Source organism: Portunus trituberculatus, chromosome 15 (genome assembly GCF_017591435.1).
Source record: "Portunus trituberculatus isolate SZX2019 chromosome 15, ASM1759143v1, whole genome shotgun sequence".
Lineage (NCBI taxonomy): Eukaryota > Metazoa > Arthropoda > Malacostraca > Decapoda > Portunidae > Portunus > Portunus trituberculatus.
In genome coordinates, this window is record NC_059269.1 from 13,773,288 (window position 1) to 13,796,077 (window position 22,790).

Below are 22,790 nucleotides of genomic sequence, written 5' to 3' on the forward strand. Positions count from 1 at the left end.
CACTCTCAGATGAGTTGCCTGAGCGTCAGTTACTGTTCACACACACACACACACACACACACACACACACACACGGTATACTATTATACCGAAAGGTTTAAATAAATTATATTGTGTATACTATTGCTACTGCTACTGCTACTGCTACTTTACCTTGACCAGAGTGTCAATCAAATGACGTCGAGGGAATATTTCAATCCTCGCTCGCTTTCTAACTTGGGATCAGTTGATATCTACACATTTCTTGCCATCGTTATTCACATAGCTTTTTTTTCTTTTTTTTTTTTTTCCTGGACTTTTCGTAACTGCACCTGAATTACAGTCATACTCAGTCGGAAAGGACAGACAGCTTTCTCGCCTGTGATCACGGTGGCAGGTGAACACTATAGTGGTGCTTTGCTTACACTTCAAAGTAAAGGTGGACCATAAAATTAATGAAAAGAAAAGAAACAGTATAATATCTTGGAGGTATGTGCAATATATTTCCATGGGCGAGGCTGAATAGAAATATAAAAGTTAGTGTAGAAAAGACTTACTGTTTTCTTTGACTAAGTTTCGTTTCCTGGTTTTCAGGTAGACTTAAGATTTTGTGTATTCTTTTCACCTCGGTCGTCTGCTGGTCACCCAGTCAGTCTTTAACATTACGGAGCGAGCTCAGAACTTATAGACCGATCTTCGGGTACGACTGAGACCACAACACACTCCACACACCGGGAAAGCGAGGCCACAACCCCTCGAGTTACATACCGTACCTATTTACTACAAGGTGAACAGGGGCCACACATTAAGAGGCTTGCCCATTTGCCTCGCTGCTTCCCAGGACTCGAACCCGGCCCTCTCGACTGTGAGTCGAGCGTGCTAGTCACTACACTACGCGGTGTGTGTGTGTTTTCACAATGGGTTCTTTGGTGTGTTGCTGGTTAGGCTTATGCTTGTCACTGAATTCAGTGAGGTAGCCCTTTAATTGCTTGCATGTGACACGAGGTGATACCTTCTGTAGCAAGTATTATGGCGGTTAGTAGCTGTGTTTGTGAATATTCAGTGATACTGTTGTAATAAAGGAAACGAAAATCTACAATTCATAGTACTGTATTTCCAGTATATTTCGTGAACAAAATGTTTCTATGACAGCGTCGAAAGAAGAAAGTTCGGTGTTAACCGACATGTCTCTGGTTCATAGGTTGGACTCACGTCACTTGGTATCCTGGATGTTAGTACGTAGAATCTTACATTACTGTGACACCAACTGATTTGATAGCGAAGCATGCACATGATATAGTTTGAACAAATGTATCGATCAAAATTAAAATGACATTTATGAAAGAATAATACGTGTTTGATATATCAAAGTTAGAAGTTAGTGGAATCATTCAAGTAGTACTATATATTTACAGAAATACTTACTTGAAATACGAAAGTTTCACTGACTGTGTGGTGTGATTATTCAGCGTGTCATTAATAAAAAAAACAATGCATGGAACAGATCCTATTTTGAAATGTAACCACCAACTGAACCACTCTGAGCTGTCTGAACTTTTCTGTATTCTTTCAGAAAGTGCGATATCTGGTGAAGCTGGCAGCCGCAACACGAGATTGGGTCATCTCCTATTGAAAAAAAAAAAAGAAAAAAAAGACGGAAAATGTGCTAGTGTGACGCCGCCTGAGGCTTTCACCCAAGCTTTTAGTACAGCAGTTAGTGTTCAGCCAATTCACCGTAAGAACGCATATCGTTAGAGGTAGAGCAAAGCAAGTACGCCAGTGAAAGATTTTTATTTACTTATTTGTTTTTGTATTGGTTGGTTGTTTTGTTTTGCTGTTTTAGTGTAAGGTAATGTTACAATTAAGCTACGGTTTTTAGGTCATCAAACGTTATTTCCAAGAATCTTTTTGCCATTTATCTTGTAAGCACATCACAACAGTACACAAGACTGTAAGCAAAGCACCCGTTCAGTGTGTGAAAGTAGAAAGCTATCGGATCGTCCTAGCAATCTGGACTCCTCACCAAATGGCAGAGGCTGATTTGTTGCCATTTGTTGTGAGACGGCTGTCCAACCAAACAGCGGCAAACAAAACCATCTGTGTGTACAGTTCGAAGCAGTTACGCAACTACTACAATGAAAAAAAGAAAAAAAAATAAATAAAAAGCCGCTGAACTATCCCACCGCTGCCACTAATTTGTAGCGGTTTAAACCACTACACAGAGGTGGTGACTAGTATCAAGCGGTCTAAGGCATGGAGGCGGTGGTGTGGTGTATCCAGATGGTAAATCAGTATCCCACAGGGCCAACCTCAGGGATAGGATCACAGGTACTACAACTAGCTGGTTGGGATTATTACATATATTCATCACAATAGACAATAAACCTCACTGCGAAACCCCCACAGGGTGCCCTCAGCACCTCCACACACATAATAATCGCTGTGTGCCATCCAAGCTTTGGCACACCCTTAAACCCTATCTGGGTCTGCTTGGAGTGGTTCAAATTGACCTTGGCTTCAGCAAGATCCCTAACCTAATCCTAACTCAGGCCATTGGTACTATAGGAATAAAGGACCCACGGGCACTGGAACCTTTCTGAGATCAAACACATATGCTAAGCCTTTTACACACACTTCACCAGTGTTACATATTTATACTGACTCTTCCTCAAGATGCACAGGTAATGCTAAAGCACTATACCAGGTTAGAGGGCGGATTCTAGCTCGGTAACTGACCAGAACGTAAATGTGGACCGCAGGGAAGTTGGTTGGGTAACGGCGGCCGTGTGTGTTTAATGCAGTCGTCCAAGTAAGAGTGTGATGCTTTCACCCAGAACATATATTAGTGTTGTCACGCAAGCTTTCAGTACAGCAGTTAGTGTCCAGCCAATCCAGCATAAGAAAGCACATCGTTAGAAATATAGAGCAAAGCAAGTACGCCACTGAGAGTTTCTTTTTTTTTTTTTGTATTGGTTGGTTGTTCTGTTGTACTGTTTTAGTGTAAGGTGATGTTGCCTTACAATTGAGCTATGGCTTTTAGGTTATCAAATGTTATTTCCAAGAACCTTTTTGCCATTTCCCTTGTAAGCACGTCACAGCAGTACACAAGACTGTAAGCAAAACAGCCGTTCAGTGTGTGAAAAAAGGAATACATTGGATCGTTCCAGCAAGCGGTGCTCCTCACCAAATGGCACAGGCTGATGTGTTGCCTTTTTGTTGTGAGACGGCGATCCAAGTTTCCTATGTTGCCAATAGCATAGTCACATTCTGGGTATGGTCGCTCTTCAAAGAGTTTTTCTAGAGGGATTCCCTCGCCCACATTGAGCAAATACAAAAATGCATCTTTTTCCTCAAGCCCACGAAGAAGAGTCTCGTGGATGGTTCTGGTGTATTCCCAAAAACCTTCCCTCCACTTTGCTGGTGTGGGATGCAAGACACGTGGCATAAGCATGTGACATCCTAAGGTCTTGTCTGTATTTCCAGACCAATAGCGTCTCAGATTGACCGAGTGCAACTCATGGACTGTGTACGTGTCCTGCTCTAGTCCTCCTTCTCTCACAAAGTCTACCAGACTTACATTTATAACCGAGGTCATTGCTGTGTTCACTGTGACTCCTTCCTGCTTGCACCGCTTAAAGAAGTTCTGAGTTGTTTCTTTGTCAAGATCTTGCATGACTATCTGAACCTTGGGGTTGGGACCCCTGGGCATTGGATAGGCCCGTGGGATGAGTTTCTCTGTCTTACGAGACTTATTGGCTTCTTCTATTATGTTCTGTTGGAAATCACTGTCTTGCCTCATTTTCTCTGCCATAACTGTCAGTATGGCCTTGGATTCCTCCCCGTCAGCCAGGGTTCCTATTTGGACCTTATCATCGATAGGATTGCCAGCAATCATGTCATCCAGGATGTGTAGGAGCGACTCTGCGATGAATGTGTTGCTGGTGCCGTCATTGATACCGTGGTGGTTGGCTAGCAGTAGTATGCGGGTGTGGGGAAAATCACAGGAGGCAATCACTTCTGGCAGGGAGGAAGGTAAGGGGGCAGTTGAGGGCAGCAGGCGGGCGCACCACAGGGGGCCTTCAGTTGTGGGGAACTCGTATATGAACAGATCCTCCATGGCCGTGACCACATCCTCCGTTTTCGTCACCTGGGAAACGTAGAATGGTGTTTAGTGTGATGATTATTTATTCTGTCACAGGTACTGTACGAACGACATACATACTTGGGATGAAGTGATAAATATCTTAACCTAAAAATATACACCATCGTCCTTTATGAAGTATTTTGTTAATATGACAAGTTTGAGTGACCTTTCTCACTCCGCTAATCATACGGTAATGGTCTTCAAACCTTTTGAGACCATAGTTCGCGTTGTTGAAATACCCAATGACCAATGCCCTTCATGTTCAGAGTAGGATTCATTAATAAGCTCGCTTTTTGGCTAAGATTGAGGTGTAAAAATTAGCGCGAATGTAAAAAAAATTCTTAAAGTTTTGATTGATCCAAAGAAATCTTTCATAAATTTATGATAAGAACATAAAAACATAAGAAAGGAGGGAAGCTGCAAGAGGCCGCCAGGCCTATACGAGGCAGTCCCAGTGTGCTTAATCTACCTAATTCCATCTATCTTCCCCATCCATGAATTTATCTAACCTTCTTTTAAAGCTCCCTATTGACTCAGCCCTGACTACATGCCCACTGAGACTGTTCCACTCATCAACCACTCTGTTTGAAAACCAGTTCTTTCCCATTTCCTTCCTGAACCTGAATTTTTCAAGCTTAAACCCATTATTTCTGGTTCTGTCCCCGCTACTGATCCTAAAAACTAAATTCATGTCCCCTTTGTTAAAAACCTTATACCACTTAAATGCTTCTATCAAGTCTCCTCTTAACCGTCGTCTCTCTAAGGAATGCAGACTAAGTTTTTTCAGTCCCTCTTCATAGGGTATATCCTTCATTCCCTGTATCCTTTTAGTCATCCTCCTTTGCACTGACTCCAATAGAGATACATGAAAAAAATGGTGCAAGATAATCTAAAAAAAAAAATTATTTTGCACATCTGTGAAGCTACTTTGTAGCTGATGAGATGAACGTATCTGACGTCTACAATTATGTTCAAGGACATCGCATGTCGTCTTTCATCTCTTACCTGATTCTTGATGTGTGTATGAAACATCCTATGAGTTCAGATTCATATGCTTTAGAACTTTTTAAGACGATTAAGGAGGTTCTTGATTTTCAAGTTTAAGATTAATCTATTAGGATTGCTCTTTCAGTTTTTAAGGATTTTAAGAAACAATTACGAAATGCATTCAGATACAACGCACTAAGTCTCTAACGATACCCTTACCAAAGAATGAAGTAAAATCATACTGAATGGAGTGCATTTTTATCTTGTTCGAGATCGATAATGCACACACACACACACACACACACACACACACACACACACACACACACACACACACACACACACACACACACACACACACACACACACATACATACACACACACACACACAGTGCTTGGTAGAATGCTTTCTGCTTAGGTGACGTAATTCACTGTTTGGGTTAGTTACCTTGAGACTTCATTACATGGGAGTGAGTGAATCACAGCTAGTGTTCCCTATACATACATCCCTATACATACATCGCTGTCTCTCAAAAGTAACTAGTCAGAATCATGGTGATAAAATCGTCAGTTTGAAACATTCGGGTGATGTGCTTATTTACGTAAAATTACTGTATGTGACTGTGTGTGTGTAATTCACCTCGGTCATCTGCTGGTCATCCAGTCAGTCTTCCCCATTACGGAGCGAGCTCAGAGCTCATAGACCGATCTTCGGATAGGACTGAGACCACAACACACACTCCACACACCGGGAAAGCGAGGCTAGGTGAACAGGGGCCACACATTAAGAGGCTTGCCCATTTGCCTCGCCGCTTCCCGGGACTCGAACCCGGCCCTCTCGATTGTGAATCGAGCGTGCTAACCATTACACTACGCGATGTGTGTGTGTGTGTGTGTGTGTAATTCACCTCGGTCGCCCGCTGGTCACCCCAGCCAGTCTTCCCCATTACGGAGCGAGCTCAGAGCTCATAGACCGATCTTCGGGTAGGACTGAGACCACAACACACTCCACACACCGGGACAGCGAGGCCACAACCCCTCGAGTTACATCCCGTACCTATTTACTGCTAGGTGAACAGGGGCCATACATTAAGAGGCTTGCCCATTTGCCTCGCCGCGCCGGGACTCGAACCCGGCCCTCTCGATTGTGAGTCGAGCGTGCTAACCAATACACTACGCGGTGTGTGTGTGTGTGTGTGTGTGTGTGTGTGTGTGTGTGTGTGTGTGTGTAGTGCGGATGTATCTAATTTTTTCCTTATCTCAGTTATCTATTTCCTTATTTATCTATCTGTCCGTTTATCCATCCATCTAGGTATCTATCTTAATATCTATCTATCTCTGTTTCTCTATCTTTATCTATTTATCTAGCCATCAATCAATCAATTTCTCTACCTATCTATCTATTTATCTATCTATCTATATACAAATACGTGTATATATCTATTTACCTATCTATTTATCTCAATTATTTACCGACCTGGTATTTGTGTAGCTGTTACCATGAACACCATGATGGAGTGGGAAAGCATCTCGGAGCAACTGGTAACAATTAAGTTTCTACATGAAATGCACACTGGCACCGCTAACCCTGGTATTCATATATTATTAATTTACCATTATTATTTTCATTAATTTGTATATCTGTTATCCATCTACATTGATATCCTTATACATATATATTAGTGTACTACATATCTATTTGTTTATCTTTTAATGATAATATCTGATAATCACTGCGAAAGTAGCATTTACGCAGATAAGTGTTTTATTCACCATTGACGACAAAATACACTCTATATATATGCCACCATTATAAATCTTACGATGTATGTTATGATCGCAGGTTCTTTGAATAGTGTGGCGGATATTATCCTATACTGCACAAATACAATACCTGAAAGTCAAGCCGCTCGTTTTTCATTTCACAGGCCCACAGTGTGTCTCCCCGATTTCTGAAACACGTCCTCAGTGAGGGCACCTTCCTGTAAAATGAAATGCAGGAAAAAACTGAAGAAACAAAAACAGATAAATAAATAAAACAAATTAATAAATCGAAAGGAAGCAGGTTTGTGTGAGAATGAATGTACTTGATTCCTTATTGCTAACAGGATGTGGATTGCATGAGTGGATACTCACCTAAAAAGATGTTTAAGAGCATTTTCCATCATATCGTCGCCCACTGGCGAAGCGCTACACAGACTCAGCGCATAAATGGTAACAAAATGTCCTTTTCTGTTGGCACAGTCGAAAAGAGTCTCTACTCCAGTGGCTGGCCGATGCCAATGGAAAAATGTGTCTCCTGCCATTGCTGGTTGTCTTTGGGATATTCAAGTCGTGGAACGTTTGTGTTGTTCTTCTTCCTCGCACGACGATCCGGTAGCGACTGCCACTGAGGAACTGCCAATGATTCCATAAGTTGATGAAATCTTACCCTAGATTTTTGTCGATTTTACCCTAGATTCGAGTGTTTTACCCTAAATTGTCGAAGTTGCCCATTAATTGTTGATTAATGCACTCATCATACATAAGTTTAAATATTGCCCTCCCCCACCCCCAAACACACACACAGGACTACACACTACAGCCACTACTGCGGCTGCTCTGTGTGGACTCGTCCTCGCAAGTGACTGACTCTGTGTGTGAGCTGTGATCTAACCTTCCGAAGGTCCAAAACGTGTACGCCTAGTACACGGATGACTGGAGACTGGGGAGAAAGGGGATGGGGTGGGGGGGTGAAGGGATGATACAAGTCACGGAGATGATTGTGTATATGAAGGGTCCAATTACCCTAGTTTAGGGTATTTTACCCTAAAATGGAAGCACTGAAGCTACCTAGTAGTACCTACACAGCAGATAGCTAGTCTCAGAAAACTGGCAACTACATCCCAAGGTCTGGGGTTTGATAATTCTTTCACTTAGCAGTGCTCTCTGAATTATAGCTGCGTTCGTATCAGTTACTGTGTTGTATTATACAACATGCGCGTGTGCATTCACATGTAGTATAGCGAAAGCGACGTGTGCAACCATCCGTCTTCATGCCTACGCTCTTGAATCTTCTGAATTTTCTACCATCTGGTGTTAAGTACAGAGTCACTTTCAAACGAGGTCTATCAGTGGTGCATACCTCTTACTTAAATTTTCTGACTAAGGAAAAGTCTATGATTATTTATCTTACAAAGTGGAGAACATTCAGAATATTCATCATAGTCACGTCATTCACCATCTCTGTCATTGCCTCCCTCTAAGAATGTCTTATTTATTTGTTTAGTTTCTTATTCTTTTCATATTACTTCAGAAAATGATAGTTCAGTCCGCAGATCTTGGAAAGTCGCCCATTCCTGACCGTAGACACCGTCTGCGTGATACGTATAGAGATAATGAATGATACGCTTTAAACCGCTCTGAAAAATAATAAAAGTAACTCTACATTCTGCTACAGTGTATGGTTGATTTGGAAGTGAAAATACGAAGTGTATGTCTTCTATTGGAATACAACACAGGACATGTGTGTACCCAGCACACGTGTGTACCCAACACATGACATGATTAAATAACACTAAACCAAGGAGTGTGCGATTGTGTTGTTGTCAAACACATGCTAAATTAATACTAAATGAATAAATAAATTATTAAATAGCTAAATAAACAAATATATAGATAGGTACATAAATAAATGAACAGATAAATAGATAAATAAATAAATAGCAAAATAAATAAACTATGTTTTCGTAGGGAAGTTCATTAACTCGAAATTATAGAGTGCGTTGAGATTTCACTTCGTTCAGCTGCGTGAAAGATGATGTTGAGATAGAAACGGAGTTATCTTTTCCACCGACCTCGTAATGAATCTGAGATGTTTGTTTGATGAAGAATTGCCTCAAACTGGAAACAGAACAGAATGCTTGCTAATTCATTAAGGAAGAATTGTTGAGCAGAGAGAGAGAGAGAGAGAGAGAGAGAGAGAGAGAGAGAGAGAGAGAGAGACATGAATATGAAGTTCCCTAGACCAGTGTTTGTTTATTTACTATCTATCTATCCGTCTATATATATATATTTGTTGATCTATCTGTCTGTATTTCTATATATGTATCTATGTATGTATGCATCTATCTATCTGTGTGTCCATCTATCTATATAACTTTCTATTTTTGTACTTCCTATCTCTTTGTGTCAGTGCGTGGGAGGGTGGGCATAATAATCATCATCATCAGCGGCATTAGTAGGAAGCAGATCCTTGTTGTGTCTGAGATTAACTACTTTTGTACCCAATGTGCCACACACCACACGTAATGCACAAAATTAGTGGATGAGCTGAGATTAATATTGTGTAGGACCCGTGTGCACCCCATGATTTTTCTTCTTCTTTTTTTTTTTTTTTTCAAGATTTATTGTCAGAAAAGGCAGTGGAATTATTGTCCCTCCTTTCCCCTCCCACATACACAGATACTGGGATATATTTTTGATAATTCAGTAGTTTGCAAATATATATATTATCTTATCTTAGAACATAACAGAACATCCATTTACATATGAATACAGCTAACGATAAATGACTGTAATAGAGAGACGACGAAATGTGTGAAGGATTGTGTGTGCGTGCCAAAACTACAACAGTTGCAGCGGAGGGCATACACTGTGTGAACTGAATAGGGCCTTGTAGTGGGATGTGACCTTGGTATTATACTTTCAAATCAACCCGGGAAATTTTAGAAGGCCTTTTAATCGAGAAAATATGAATTGGAACCTTAACGAATGACTTTTTCCATCTATTCTTTCCTATTTTGAGTCTACCCACTTCACATTCATACGAAAATATAAAGAAAAAAATATAAAAAGTACTTAGACTAGATGGTGTTTTGATGCTCATATTTTCAACCTGCGTAGCAACAAACCATTGATTGTTGTATTCCGACGAGAGAGAGAGAGAGAGAGAGAGAGAGAGAGAGAGAGAGAGAGAGAGAGAAAAGGGATAGGATATGTTTTTAAGTATTTCCACACACACACACACAAAAAAACTATGATCAACGTCAGTTAATTGTACACTGATATGCATGTATGTTGTATATACATGTGTATGTATGGTATGTCTACCTGTCCATTTATTTATCTGTCGATCGATGATTAAAAGTTCTCCCTCTCTCTCTCTCTCTCTCTCTCTCTCTCTCTCTCTCTCTCTCTCAAATATTTTTCTGTCTATCTCAATTTACCTATTTATCTATCTATTTATCTATCTGTCTATTTATGTATCTAGTCTATTTATTCATGAATGTATGTACTTATGTATATATGTATTTATATCTATTCATCTATCTAAGTCTGTCTATTTATCTATCTGTCTTTTATCTATCTCTCTGTGCATTTATTTCTTCAAAACATAATCACGATTACAGATGCTGAAGTTGTAAAGCAGAGTGATCGATCAGTATTGAAAAAAAAAAAAAAAAAATCGAAGTTAACAATAGAAAAAACGGAAGTAAAACAAGATACGATATGGTTGATGATCCCTGCTGCTAACAACTTCCCCCTCCTGCAACTTGTCTACATTCCTATCTACCGTATTGCGTGCCTTTCCGTACCCGTGTCTATGGGTCTCCTTACATACATTCAGACAAATAAACGCATGTGTGCGTTTGTACTTAAATACATTTGAAAACAAAATGACAAGAATAAAGAGAAGTAACTTAATGATATACTCGTATAACTAAACCCGTCTTCAAACAACGGGAGCTTCTGGAAAGAGCTGCATCCTCAGGAGAAGCAGTGCTTTGTGAAGTGTGAACAAACGGTGGATGACAATGGGCAAGGGAACAGCATGACATTGCCTAGGGATGGGAAACAGCCAACAAACGTATGGGAGGAGAGCGGCTAACACAGGCTGCAGTCAGAGCCGAAAAGCTGCGGCGTCTGCTTGTGGCTGATGAAGATGTCGTCCAGTTCTCTACTGGCCTCGTGTAGAGTTACATCGAGTGGCAGGCTTGGCCGACCCGAGCCGTAGCCGCTTCCACCACACTCTGGCTTAATTGTTACGTAGTCTGTCACCACTTGGGTCACGTCCTGGTAATTGGTCTGCGTCACCACTTGCGTTTGGTACTCCGTGTGAGTGACGTAATTCTGATGGTAAACGGTAGTAGTGACTTCCTGGTAGACGGGCTCATTGACGGTGACAGTGACTGCAGGCGGCCCATACCCTCCCGCGGGCTGGGCGGGCGGGTGGTGCGGTTGTGGATGGACGGTGAAGTGCTGAACGGCTGATGTTAACACCGGAGACGGAATCACACGGGGCTGTAGAAAAAGTGAACGCAGTCAGTGTCCGTACACACACTCTGTTATATTCATATGGGTAGTAATATCTGAATATACTTCTTAGTTTCCACCCTCCGTTACGAAAGATTTGTATCAAAGATATGTAATTGTGTGTGTGTGTGTGTGTGTGTGTGTGAGAGAGAGAGAGAGAGAGAGAGAGAGAGAGAGAGAGAGAGAGAGAGAGTTGTGCCTTACCTCCGTAACTGTGATATAGTCTGTGGGAGGCAGATAGATGGACTTGGTGACGAGAGACACGCGGATATCTGGGACACTCTCCACCTGAGTGATGGTTTGTGTTTCTGTCAACACTGTGGTTCTATACACTGGTGTGTAGCTCACCTCCACCGTGGTCTGGTACACGCTACTGGTCTCCACTTGTGTCAGCACCTACAAAAAATATACAAGATGTTGTACGTTTTACTGTAAGTGGATCTTGAAAACCACAAAAAGAGATAACCAAATGAAAATTTTATTACGTATTTTCAATTATATGTTATTTTCCTTATATATATATATATATATATATATATATATATATATATATATATATATATATATATATATATATATATATATATATATATATATATATATATATATATATATATATATATATATATGTATATATATACATAGGAGAGAGGGCCAGCCAAGGGAAACAAAATACTAAAAAAAGGTCCACTTGAGTGCTGGAAGATAAGTAAAGGGTTAGCCAATATTAGGGAGCAAATGTCTTAATACCTCCCTCTTAAATGAAGTCAAGTCATAAGAAAATTGAAATACAAGAAGCAGGCAGGGAGTTCCAGAGTTTACCAGAGAAAGGTATGAATGACTGAGAGTACTATTTAAGCGAGGCCGCAGGAAGATGGGAGGCATGCAGTTATCATGATCAGTAGAACAATTAGCATGAAAATAGCGATAAAAGATAGAAAGAGATGCAACATTTCGGCTGTGAGAAAGAGGCTGAAGACAGTTAGTCAGAGGAGGGGAGTTGATGAGACGAATCGTGAGTCAAGGAAATTCTCAAGATAGTTGTGACACACCTCAGTGACAGAGCTGTACCGGGTCACTGGAACAGATGTGGTGTGGGTGACGGTGATTATACTTCGAACGACATCCGTCACAATAGAGGTCTCTACCAGACGCTCATGCTTGGTCTTGTACAGGATGGACGGCACCACGTTCTCCACGTACTCAGTATACACCTGTGGGACCTTGGAACAAGAGAGAGGTGGATGACTTGTGTTGTCAATGGGACTGAGTGATAATACCAGCTGATGTTGCTCTATGTTTAGATATGCTCAGGGGAACCACTTACAGGGTGTGCTTCGGTGACGTACTGGGTGATGTAGTGCGTCAGAGGATGACACTGAGGCACCTTGACATTCACTAAGTGGTGCTGCTTTATAGGAGGCGGGGCTGGGATGTGCACTGGGGTGATGACCCTGCCAGGTCTGCCCTTTTTACCCCTTCCCTTACCCTTGCCTCCGAATAAAGAAAGTCCACTACGGAAGCCCTTTTTCCCACTCGACGATCCCGCGTAGATAGGGATGGGGGAATAGGGAACTAGAGGTGGCGGATGGTAGGAGTGCACTGGGGCTGGAGCATGGGGCGCACCGTACCCTGCCCCATCAGCTGCTGTGAGGGCGACTCCGGTGGCGGCTGTGGCCAGTGCCCAGAGGAGCCAGGCCATGCTGTAATGGTGAAAACTGTTAACTCCATACTGAAGTATAGCATAGTACTGAAATCTTAATTTATCATTGGGCCATTCACTGACTGTTCTTTTCCTAACTTGCATCACTGATAATCACCATTGAATATCTCATGATCCTCAGTCAGTCATGTGTAAGACTGAGAGGTGTGGTCATCTACACTATCAGGTTACGTTTTTTTTTTTCGTAACAATGAGCCGTTTGTTCATTACCTTACAAAAGCTGTGGAAACTGTAGCAATGAAAACAATCGCCTGGTACAGCAGCAGGTATGGTCGGTCAGTCCCAGGGGACGAGTGGCGGCAGACTGAACCACTGATTTTCCAACCTCTCACCTTTATAGCCTCGACCCGACCGCCACTGCGCTCAGCAGAAAAAAAAAAAAAAACAACTCGTGGTACCAGACGGGAGAGAAACAGGTGGTAAGAGGAGGGAAGTTGTGGAAGGCTGGAAATGGCCGGCAGTGAACGTGTGTGAAGTGTCAATATAACGATGAGCTGTAGAGGAATTCAGGTATAGGTTTACGAAGATTTAGTATTCACGCAATGCAAGCGTAACGTTAAAGATTTAGTTTATTGATTCAAACACTCTAATTGCTTAAACACACAGAAACCCATAAAATTTGGTTTCATCAAGTACTTAGAACAATAATTATATTTCATTTATTAATTTGATAGCAAAATAATTAATGATAGAAAAAAAAAAACCCGTAGCTAAATGCAAACAATATAAGCATAAATAATTCGCTGGCATAATTCCTTAGAATAGACGTTACGATTTTATGTCGACGAGAGAAAGAAAGGGCATCACAATCTGCTGTACTAGATAATGTATGGCGATACAGTACTGGAAAATTCCCACAGTAAGTGAATTTACGTACATTTATAGCGGGTGAGATAGTACTTCTTGTATTAAACTGCACAGGGATTAAAATAATAATAATAGTAATAATAATAATAATAATAATAATAATAATAATAATAATAATAATAATAATAATAATAATTATAACAATAATAATGATAATAGTAATAATAATAATAGTAATAATGATAATAATAAATAATAATAATAATAATAATAATAATAATAATAATAGTAATAATAATAATAATAATAATAATAATAATGATAATAATAATGATAATAATAATATTAATGATAATAATAATATTAATAATAATAATAATAATAATAATAATAATAATAATAATAATAATAATAATGGTAATAATAATAATGATGATATTAATAATAAAGAGTAAAGTAAGATACGTTGTTGGCGGTGACCCATGTCAGACGCGGCATGAAACTTGAGTACTGCTGAACCAAAAGTCCTAATGAACATCGCATAACCCTTTCCAGGGATGCCGTGTTTGGGCTGCCGCCACGCCCATCCCACCCAACTCAACCCGCCCAGCAAAAAGCAAGTGACTGGGTACAACTGTCTAGTGACTGCTATGACTTCCCCTCACTCGTCTGCGTGGTGGTGGTGTTGGTGGTAGTGGTGGCGAGAACTTCCTTCATACTACGACTCGCAGAGAATAGACACCAAGAAATGGGGTATTTTATTTGCTCTTCAAGACAGAGCGACAGTCCTCCCTATTGTCTTTTGATTATTTTCTTAATTTTGTCTAAATAGATCAAGGCGGCGCATCAGCAGTCACATGGCGCACCACTGTTGTCATCGTTCAAGAATTAAGAATTTAATTTTGGATGTGACAAGTCTGTACCGAGGGAAAGGTAGTTGCTGGTCTTTACTTTACTTGTTTTGTGCAGGGTAATTCCCGAAACTATAGATGCTTTATGATTCTACTGTCCCTGCTCCTTTTTTTAGTGGCGTCCATCTTTATTGGTGTGTATTTTAAGATAATTCTCTGAAAACGGTATATTCGAAGTGATAATTATACGCACCTTTGAGTGTATGTTTGGTTCATGTTATTATTTTTACGCAACCTGAACGCAACGCTTGGCTGCTCCTCGGCCACATGCCTGAGAACATCCTAGCTATGAGAAAGGAAGGAACGTGCGGTTGCTTCGTATGGGACTTTCACTAGGGTGCGACGGGCGGCCGGGCAGTCGAGGGGGCGCTGCGGGGCGGGTCCTGGTTTCAGCCACGCCCGGGTTTGATGAGCTGCGGGCTATGAACTACATCGCTCCCTTTCTCCTCTTCTCTCGTCTGGAATTGCTGGGTGGAAAAAACAAGGACATAAACAAGAGATTAGAACACAGGAAAAAAAAAAAAAAAAAATCTAATGGCCATTGATCGATATTTGTTTGTATTGTTGAGATTCCTTTCTGAAGCTAAATGAAAGGCAGAAAACTTCGATATGCAAGGGTGTGCGGGAGTAAATAATCCAGTCTAGCAGGCACATCGAATTACTGGGAAGGAAAGAAAAAATCAGTTGGCAAGAAAAGAGAAAACCGGTGGAAACAATGGAAAAGTAAAGCCAGTGTAACCGAGGCCGAGCTGGACGGGGTGGGCCGGCTGGGCTGAGGGAAGGGCCAATTTTTGAGTCCCTCTCTCCCATACCCCTAGAAAAGTGGTTCAGGTCAGTCACTCTCCCTTTCACCGACGGACCTCCTTCAGGGCTTAACCGCAAACCTCCCACTTTTTTTTTTTCATCAGGGGCCTCGTGGTGCCGAACTTTATAATGGGTGGGTGCATTAACCGTGCTGAAAGTTCTGGTAACGAAGAACCAGACGCTGGTGTCCAATTGAACATCTACTGTACAAAACTTATCCATGTTTTGATACAAGGAAGAAAACTCAACATGAAAGAATTTTGGAAAGTAGAGAAGCATGCGGGCGAGGTTTACGAGTATGTACTGGCGTGACTCCCAGGAACAAAACTGCATTATGTTATGTTATACAGTACGAATGTCGTCCTGCACACTGAGGTACAACATTTTCCCCACTCATTGCTACTTATGTATCGGGGTACGGAAGACGACGGAGAAAGTAGCTACGCAACTTTTACTCTCGTATGGGCGACTTTTAGAAGGGCACCGCAGGCTCAACCTGCCCGCTCATCAAAACCTCGTTTTTTTTTTTTCTTTATAACTCTCTCTCTCTCTCTCTCTCTCTCTCTCTCTCTCTCTCTCTCTCTCTCTCTCTCTCTCTCTCTCTCTCTCTCTCTCTCTCTCTCTCTCTCTCTCTCTCTCTCTCTCTGATCTGTACAGTCATCTTACTATTTGCTTTAAGTATCTACCGTTTGTTCGCCCCACGAGATCTTCCGCTTCTCTGTCTAGTCTTCTCTTCCTTCTATATTCTGCCTCTCTTACTACCATTTCTTCTGTTTTTGTTTTGTGCCTTCCTTGATATTTTTTCTACTTTCTCCTGCTCCTGCGTCGTCTCAGGTCACAACATTAATTTGCTATACATTATTTCTTTTTTTTTTTTTTAACTTGACACATTGAATTAAGAACAAGGAAATTTGTTGTTTGGTTATTCAGTAATTGATTACAAACATGCCATTCATGAAATAGTGAATGGTGCACAAGGCATCGAACCACACACACACACACACACACACACACACACACACACACACACACACACACACACACACACACACAGAATGCACCCTTACCTTTACCCCCTTGTAATATTCTAAGCTGCAAGACGGTGGTTTTATATTCATTTGTCTGAGGCGTCAGTCACTTTACTTAGTTGAGGGATGTTGTAAGCAGCGATAGGAACAACAGTTTATTGAAGAAAAATATATAGTACATTCTAATAACAACATCACGTATATCCTTATATCGACAATCATCTCGACAAACGTTGGTCATCGTGATAGCTTATAGAGAGAGAGAGAGAGAGAGAGAGAGAGAGAGAGAGAGAGAGAGAGAGAGAGAGAGAGAGAGAGAGAGAGAGAGCAGTTTTCCTTCGAAGTGCGATGAGTAGCTTACTGACTGTATGTGGTGGCAAACCGTTGTGTTGCCGGGGGGAGGCACTATACTGAGTGATCGTGCTGATATTTATTAGCTGCTGGGAAATCATGGAAGTTGATGAGGTGGGGCATCATGCTACGGTGAGAGAGCTTGCTTTGGTTAATGGTAAAAACGTGTCATGATTTAGTGATACCGTGGGATGCGTATAATGTTTTGGTGAGAGTGACGGAATATTAGTGTGTTTAATGACTCCCGGTGTGTCCTGGACGGAGACTATTGCTGTAGCGTCCAATTAATAAGGACCATAGGAGTTCTTATCATTTATGTTTCTTCCAAAGCCTTTCTTAGTGTGTATGCTGCAGGGAACCTCCACCACCACGGTCTGAGGGTCCGGCTGCTGCACGATAGTGGTGACAGCTTCGGTGTTCACGACGGTCACGGTGACGTAGACTGGAGTGTGACTGTGTTCCGTCCTCACCACTGTGGATGTGACTGGGGGTCTATGTTTGGCCTCGACAGTCTCAGTCAGGTAGAGTGTCTCTGTCACCACCTGATACTGAGTGTTGTCATAAGGCAGCTCGAACTGCTCGGTCACGGTGATTCTCGGCTGCTCATACACCGTCCGCGTAACATAGGTGGTCTTGGTGAAGTATTCGGGGATTCCTTGCTGTATTGTCTTGGTTACGGTTGTTGTTTGCGGCTCCACTGTCAGGCTGATGCTGGTGACGGTGGTAGCGACCGGTACCCTCTGAATGCTGGTGACGGTCACGTGGTTCGTAATAACAGCCTCCTGTCGGGAGAACATGGATATATTGGTATAGAACATTTTAAATCCATATAAAGTCTATTGAATACCCATGCATGAGACGAAATTCTCTCCTCCTCCTCCTCCTCCTCCTCCTCCTCCTCTTCCTCCTCCTCCTCAGTCTCACCGAACTATCGTATTGGAAGTCAATGTTGCGGACGGTGGTGTAGAGGATGCTGTTGGCCTCGTGGTCTTTGATGACGAGGCTGGTGTGGTAGAAGGTGGTGGTCACGATAACGGGCTTCACCTGCGTCTGATATATGGGTACCTGGAAAGTGGGAGGGAAAGTAATGAACACCAGCATTGAAAAAAACGAACGAATTTAAGAAAAAAATTTGGATATTATCACAAATCACAAACAAGAATACGTTTAAAGAAATAACGTTAAGGTGTATATTAATTAAATGGCATATAGGTGAGACTCAGCATACCTGCACTGTTGATACTTACGTAATTATCTAAAAGTTGAACCTTCGTCACGTGCTTTGTGACTGCGGGACACAGCGGGAGCGCCACAGGGTAGGGCTTCACGTGAATTTCGGGCGTGGGCAGGTGGGCAGCGACTGGTGGGAGGAGCAATGGGGCAGACAGGCCGCCCGTACTGCCTCTCCCTTTTCCCTTGGTTGACGCTGCACCAGACAGCCACAGAGCCAACAGCCACACCACCACCTGAAGCTTGCCTGAAGGTTGGACCAATATGGATGAAGAAAATAAACTAAAAACAAAGTAATAATCTCTCTCTCTCTCTCTCTCTCTCTCTCTCTCTTTTGCATATTTTATTATATCAATGATGAGTTTGTGTGTATGTGTGTGTGTGTGTGTGTGTGAGTCCGTCCGTCTTGTTCACCCCTCTCCCCATTCCCCACCCACCCCAGCCACACCACAATGAGAGAACTCACCAGCACGCGTTACCTCCATCCTCTCCCACGGACGTCCAGCGACTGGCTCTCGGGGCGAAGTGAATGCAAGTTTTAGTTTGGCGGGTGAGAGGGTACGTGTCCAGGAGTTTTTTCTTGGCCTGCTGATTGCGGGATGTCTGTTGTGAGGGGCGAGGGCTGATATGGTGACGAAAAGAGAATTAGAAGATAAAAATGGACAACTGGATACCAGATATTGTAATATGTTAGTAAGTCACATGAATAGCTTATTTTCTTTATTTCTTCTATTCGTGATTGTTTTCATGTCGTATCTATTATTGATTAGACGCCTTTATGTGAAATAAAAAAATAATAAAATAAGATAAGCAGACAAATATCTAGGTAAAAATAAATACATGAAGCTGGAGACTGGCAAAGAAACTGACAGTAAGATATGTATATAAATGAATGTATAGATAAATATATATAATATACTCACACACACACACACACACACACACACACACACACACACACACACACACACACACACACACACACACACACATACACACACACATCCCGGAAAGCGGCGAGGCAAATGGGCAAGCCTCTTAATGTGTAGCCTCTGTTCACCTAGCAGCAAGTAGGTACGAGATGTAACTCGAGGAGTCGTGGCCTCGCTTTCCCGGTGTGTGAATCGGTCTATGAGCTCTGAGCTCGCTCCGTAATAGGAAAAGGCTGGCTGGATGACCAGCAGACAACCGTAATGAATTACACACACACACACACACACACACACACACACACACACACACACACACACACACACACACACACACACACACACACACACACACACACACACACAAGATTTTCTCATGATAACATATTTCATAAAGTCAGTTCTGATAGTGGAACACGATTATACTTGCCTCTTCTGCTACTTTCAAATATCAAATTAAGGTGCACTAGGCCATACATGGCAATGTAGCAACGGCCCTCCACGCCGAGCGACGAGACATCTCAAAGGTTTATGCACTTCTCTCTCTCTCTCTCTCTCTCTCTCTCTCTCTCTCTCTCTCTCTCTCTCTCTCTCTCTCTCTCTTACTTAAAAGATCTTGTTAAGTTCTATGCTGAAGAATTGTAGTATTACGATACTATGAACTATTACTGACGGTTATGGAGCAAGAGTGTTGTCGGTAATGAACTTTCTGTCAGGAATAAGAACACCACATACTAAACAGCACAAATATTTATTTAGAATCTTAATACGATATGTCATTAATCAACAACATCCATGGAAGTGTGATCTTCTTTGATGTGTGACATGTGGCCAAAGAAATGAATAAGACAGAGTTGCAGCATTTGATGATACTGAACAGCTGATTAGTATCTAAAATGAAGGAAAGAAAAGGAAAAAGAAAAAAGTCTCCTTATATAACCCAAGACTGCTCAACGTTTTTATGAAGAAGTATTGTATGGGGAAAAAGGGATGACAGAAAATCAAATGAGTATGATTTAAAAACAATATTATTTCTAACTACACGTGGATGAAAAAATATACGCAATATCAAATTCAATTAAAAAAAAATATAATAATGATAATAACAGTACCTGAGATATGTGTTCAGAAACATGAAACAGAATACACAAACTGACATGAACGTTCACACAGAGAAATAGGACAAGGGTGAAGCGACGCCTAAGCGGGAGATAGGGTGGCCAACGCGTCGCCTCTGCTAATAGTAGGAAGAGTGGCAGGGGGCGTGCACTGTGTGTGTCACGTAAGTAGGCACGCGCTGGATGCTGGTGTGGGTGACGTAGCTGGTCTCGTAATGGGTCTGCGTAACGTAAGAAGGATGGAAATTGACGACATTCTCAGTTACCACGATGACATCATTTCCGTAGCCGTAAGCGGGCTTGGTGTGTATCACTGTCTGGTATTCAGTGGAGGTGTCGACGATTAGATGTTCTCTCGTGACAGGTACTGGAGTCTTCTCTACCAAAGTCACAGGCACGGTAACAGTGGCTTGAAGTGTGGCCAGCTCGGTGAGGGTGACAGGATAAGGGACCTGCTCCGTATTGAAGACTTGCGTAGTGACATCCACAGCTCGCGTTTGCTCCACGACCTTAGTGCTGGTGACGTAGGAGGGCACCGATAGGAAGCGCGTCACCGTCTCTGTTAGCTCGCGTCGTGACACCTGAGGAAAATGACAATGTTTTGATATAAGAAGCTTTGTATCAATTGTTTTCCACTCCTGCCTATCGCAAAGGAGGTCAACCAATCACAGATCACAACTCACTCACCTCTGGTCCCGGAAGGTTTGTTCTACGTGACACTTACTCTGGTCAGATATTCAGTGGAAGTCTCGTAAACTGTTGTAGTTAGTGATCTAGTGTGGACATTGACGACTGTGCTGTAGATCACTTCGTTGTGGGGCTTCACCTCCAAGTCATGAGCGGTGATGGTTTTGTAGACTGGTACCTGCAATAACAAGGTTCGCTCATCAGTCAGTGCTATGCCAACGAACAAAAGTTACCTTTCATGGCATGTTTTCTTTTTTTTTCTCTCTCTTCTGCTGAATGGTTTCCCTCATGGCGTATGACTTACATCTTGAAACTTGGTGCGATAGTGTGTCACGTAGTGCACCTCAGGACGGCACCCGAACACCTTCACATCTCCAAGCAACGGCGCATGGCCTCCTTTGCCATGCGTTCCTCCACTCTCAACAAGCGTAGCATCCAGCAGCAGCAGCAGCACCGCTAGCGCTGTACCTCTCATGGCTCCTGGAAAGAAAAGACAGATGAAGAAACGCTTTTCAAAATAACACCCACATGGACAAACATTTGCATTACTAGTGCAGCAGAAAAAAAAATATATATTCTACTTAGTCACGAAAGAAAGTAAACATGGTATGATTTAGAAAAACAAAAACAAAAAACTCAATCACTGCATTCACACTCAAAGAGAGAGAGAGAGAGAGAGAGAGAGAGAGAGAGAGAGAGAGAGAGAGAGAGAGAGAGAGAGAGAGAGAGAGAAAAGGAATTAAGTTGGTGTGTCGAGGAAGACAACGCACCAGACCGCTTCATGCTGCCGCGCCTCAGTCTGCTCAGTGACTGACCGGGGAGGTCGAGCCAGGCCGCCACACCCAGCAAGAATACTATCACTTGGGGCCAGTTTTTGCCTGCCCCGTAGATACGCCTTTCCCGGCGCTACTTTCATATATCTAACCCCTTAAGTCATTGGTGACGCATGGTAGATGGCCACAAAAAGAGTGTCCCTACCTGGCTACATGACCGATTAGGTATTCTGAAATCTGCCTCTTATATATTGCCATAAAAAAGAGGCATGTCACCTGGCCAGTGAAATGGACAGCTGAAAGTCAACCAGAAAAGCAGGATATTCTGGACACGTGGAAGCTTCTATACCTACCTCCTGTTGTCTTTGCAGAGGGATGTCTCATGCTACTGTTTCTCCTTCAGTAGATAGTAACTTTAGAATATTTTTAGAGCAGCAGTTCCCACATGTGATACAAATACATGTGGTGAGTCTGTCTGTCTTTCTGTTTGTTTGTATCTCTCTCTCTCTCTCTCTCTCTCTCTCTCTCTCTCTCTCTCTCTCTCACTAAAACCGGGTACGTTCGGACCTTTCATTCTGCCACCGTTCCATTACTCATGTAGAAAGTCACTTGTAGGGATCGGAAGAAAAGAAAAAGAAAAAATGAGAGCAAGTAGGTGCGTCTACACATGGACAATGGAAAGATTTATGATCTTTTATGTTTCATGAGGCAACAATGAGAGAGAGAGAGAGAGAGAGAGAGAGAGAGAGAGAGAGAGAGAGAGAGAGAGAGAGAGAGAAAGAGACTACAGTGTAACTTCCTTTTCCTGTGGTCAACAAAGAACTTGCGGAAGGGAAGACAAAACTCCTTTTTTTGTTGGTGCTGTTTGAGACTTGCACGCAAAATGATATTAAAGAGAAAAAGAAGGAAGTAAGTAAGTTTACGGAAGGAGACTTACCAAAGGAGACTGGCTGCTGCGTATATACGAGAAATTAACGCACACATCTGACACACCTCCAGAAAGTGAAGCAATCAACGGTGCCCT

The 22,790-nt window shown here is 42.1% G+C and overlaps 4 protein-coding genes across 4 annotated transcripts in view; 1 reads left to right on the forward strand and 3 right to left on the reverse strand.

Annotated features, from left to right (window-relative positions):
• Positions 1-22,790, forward strand: part of LOC123503972 (WD repeat-containing protein 35-like) — a 45,893-nt gene that overhangs the window by 10,508 nt on the left and 12,595 nt on the right. The gene's annotated exons all lie outside the window — the stretch shown is intronic.
• Positions 9,583-13,433, reverse strand: LOC123503976. Its single transcript, XM_045254150.1, has 5 exons — positions 13,339-13,433; positions 12,733-13,108; positions 12,458-12,628; positions 11,610-11,801; positions 9,583-11,393 (listed from the first exon to the last, which is right to left on the reverse strand). The coding sequence occupies exons 2-5, from the start codon at positions 13,105-13,107 to the stop codon at positions 10,977-10,979; spliced, it is 1,155 nt and encodes a 384-aa protein (XP_045110085.1). The 5' UTR covers position 13,108; positions 13,339-13,433; the 3' UTR covers positions 9,583-10,976.
• Positions 16,821-18,875, reverse strand: LOC123503978. Its single transcript, XM_045254156.1, has 4 exons — positions 18,726-18,875; positions 18,277-18,506; positions 17,954-18,094; positions 16,821-17,811 (listed from the first exon to the last, which is right to left on the reverse strand). Exons 1-4 carry the CDS (start codon positions 18,742-18,744, stop codon positions 17,314-17,316), a joined length of 888 nt encoding a protein of 295 aa, XP_045110091.1. The 5' UTR covers positions 18,745-18,875; the 3' UTR covers positions 16,821-17,313.
• Positions 19,924-21,889, reverse strand: LOC123503983. Its single transcript, XM_045254166.1, has 4 exons — positions 21,764-21,889; positions 21,298-21,473; positions 21,031-21,171; positions 19,924-20,887 (listed from the first exon to the last, which is right to left on the reverse strand). Exons 1-4 carry the CDS (start codon positions 21,774-21,776, stop codon positions 20,426-20,428), a joined length of 792 nt encoding a protein of 263 aa, XP_045110101.1. The 5' UTR covers positions 21,777-21,889; the 3' UTR covers positions 19,924-20,425.

Coding starts and splice junctions, on each gene's coding strand:
- LOC123503976 (XM_045254150.1), bottom strand. CDS start 13,107: ATGGCCTGGCTCCTCTGGGCACTGGCCACAGCCGCCACCGGAGTCGCC. Junction 12,629..12,732: donor ACGTCACCGAAGCACACCCT/GTAAGTGGTTCC, acceptor TCTTGTTCCAAG/GTCCCACAGGTGTATACTGA. Junction 11,394..11,609: donor ACTATATCACAGTTACGGAG/GTAAGGCACAAC, acceptor CTTTTTCTACAG/CCCCGTGTGATTCCGTCTCC.
- LOC123503978 (XM_045254156.1), bottom strand. Junction 18,095..18,276: donor TTCAACTTTTAGATAATTAC/GTAAGTATCAAC, acceptor CCCACTTTCCAG/GTACCCATATATCAGACGCA. Junction 17,812..17,953: donor ACTTCCAATACGATAGTTCG/GTGAGACTGAGG, acceptor TTCTCCCGACAG/GAGGCTGTTATTACGAACCA.
- LOC123503983 (XM_045254166.1), bottom strand. Junction 21,172..21,297: donor ATCGCACCAAGTTTCAAGAT/GTAAGTCATACG, acceptor TTGTTATTGCAG/GTACCAGTCTACAAAACCAT. Junction 20,888..21,030: donor CCACTGAATATCTGACCAGA/GTAAGTGTCACG, acceptor CATTTTCCTCAG/GTGTCACGACGCGAGCTAAC.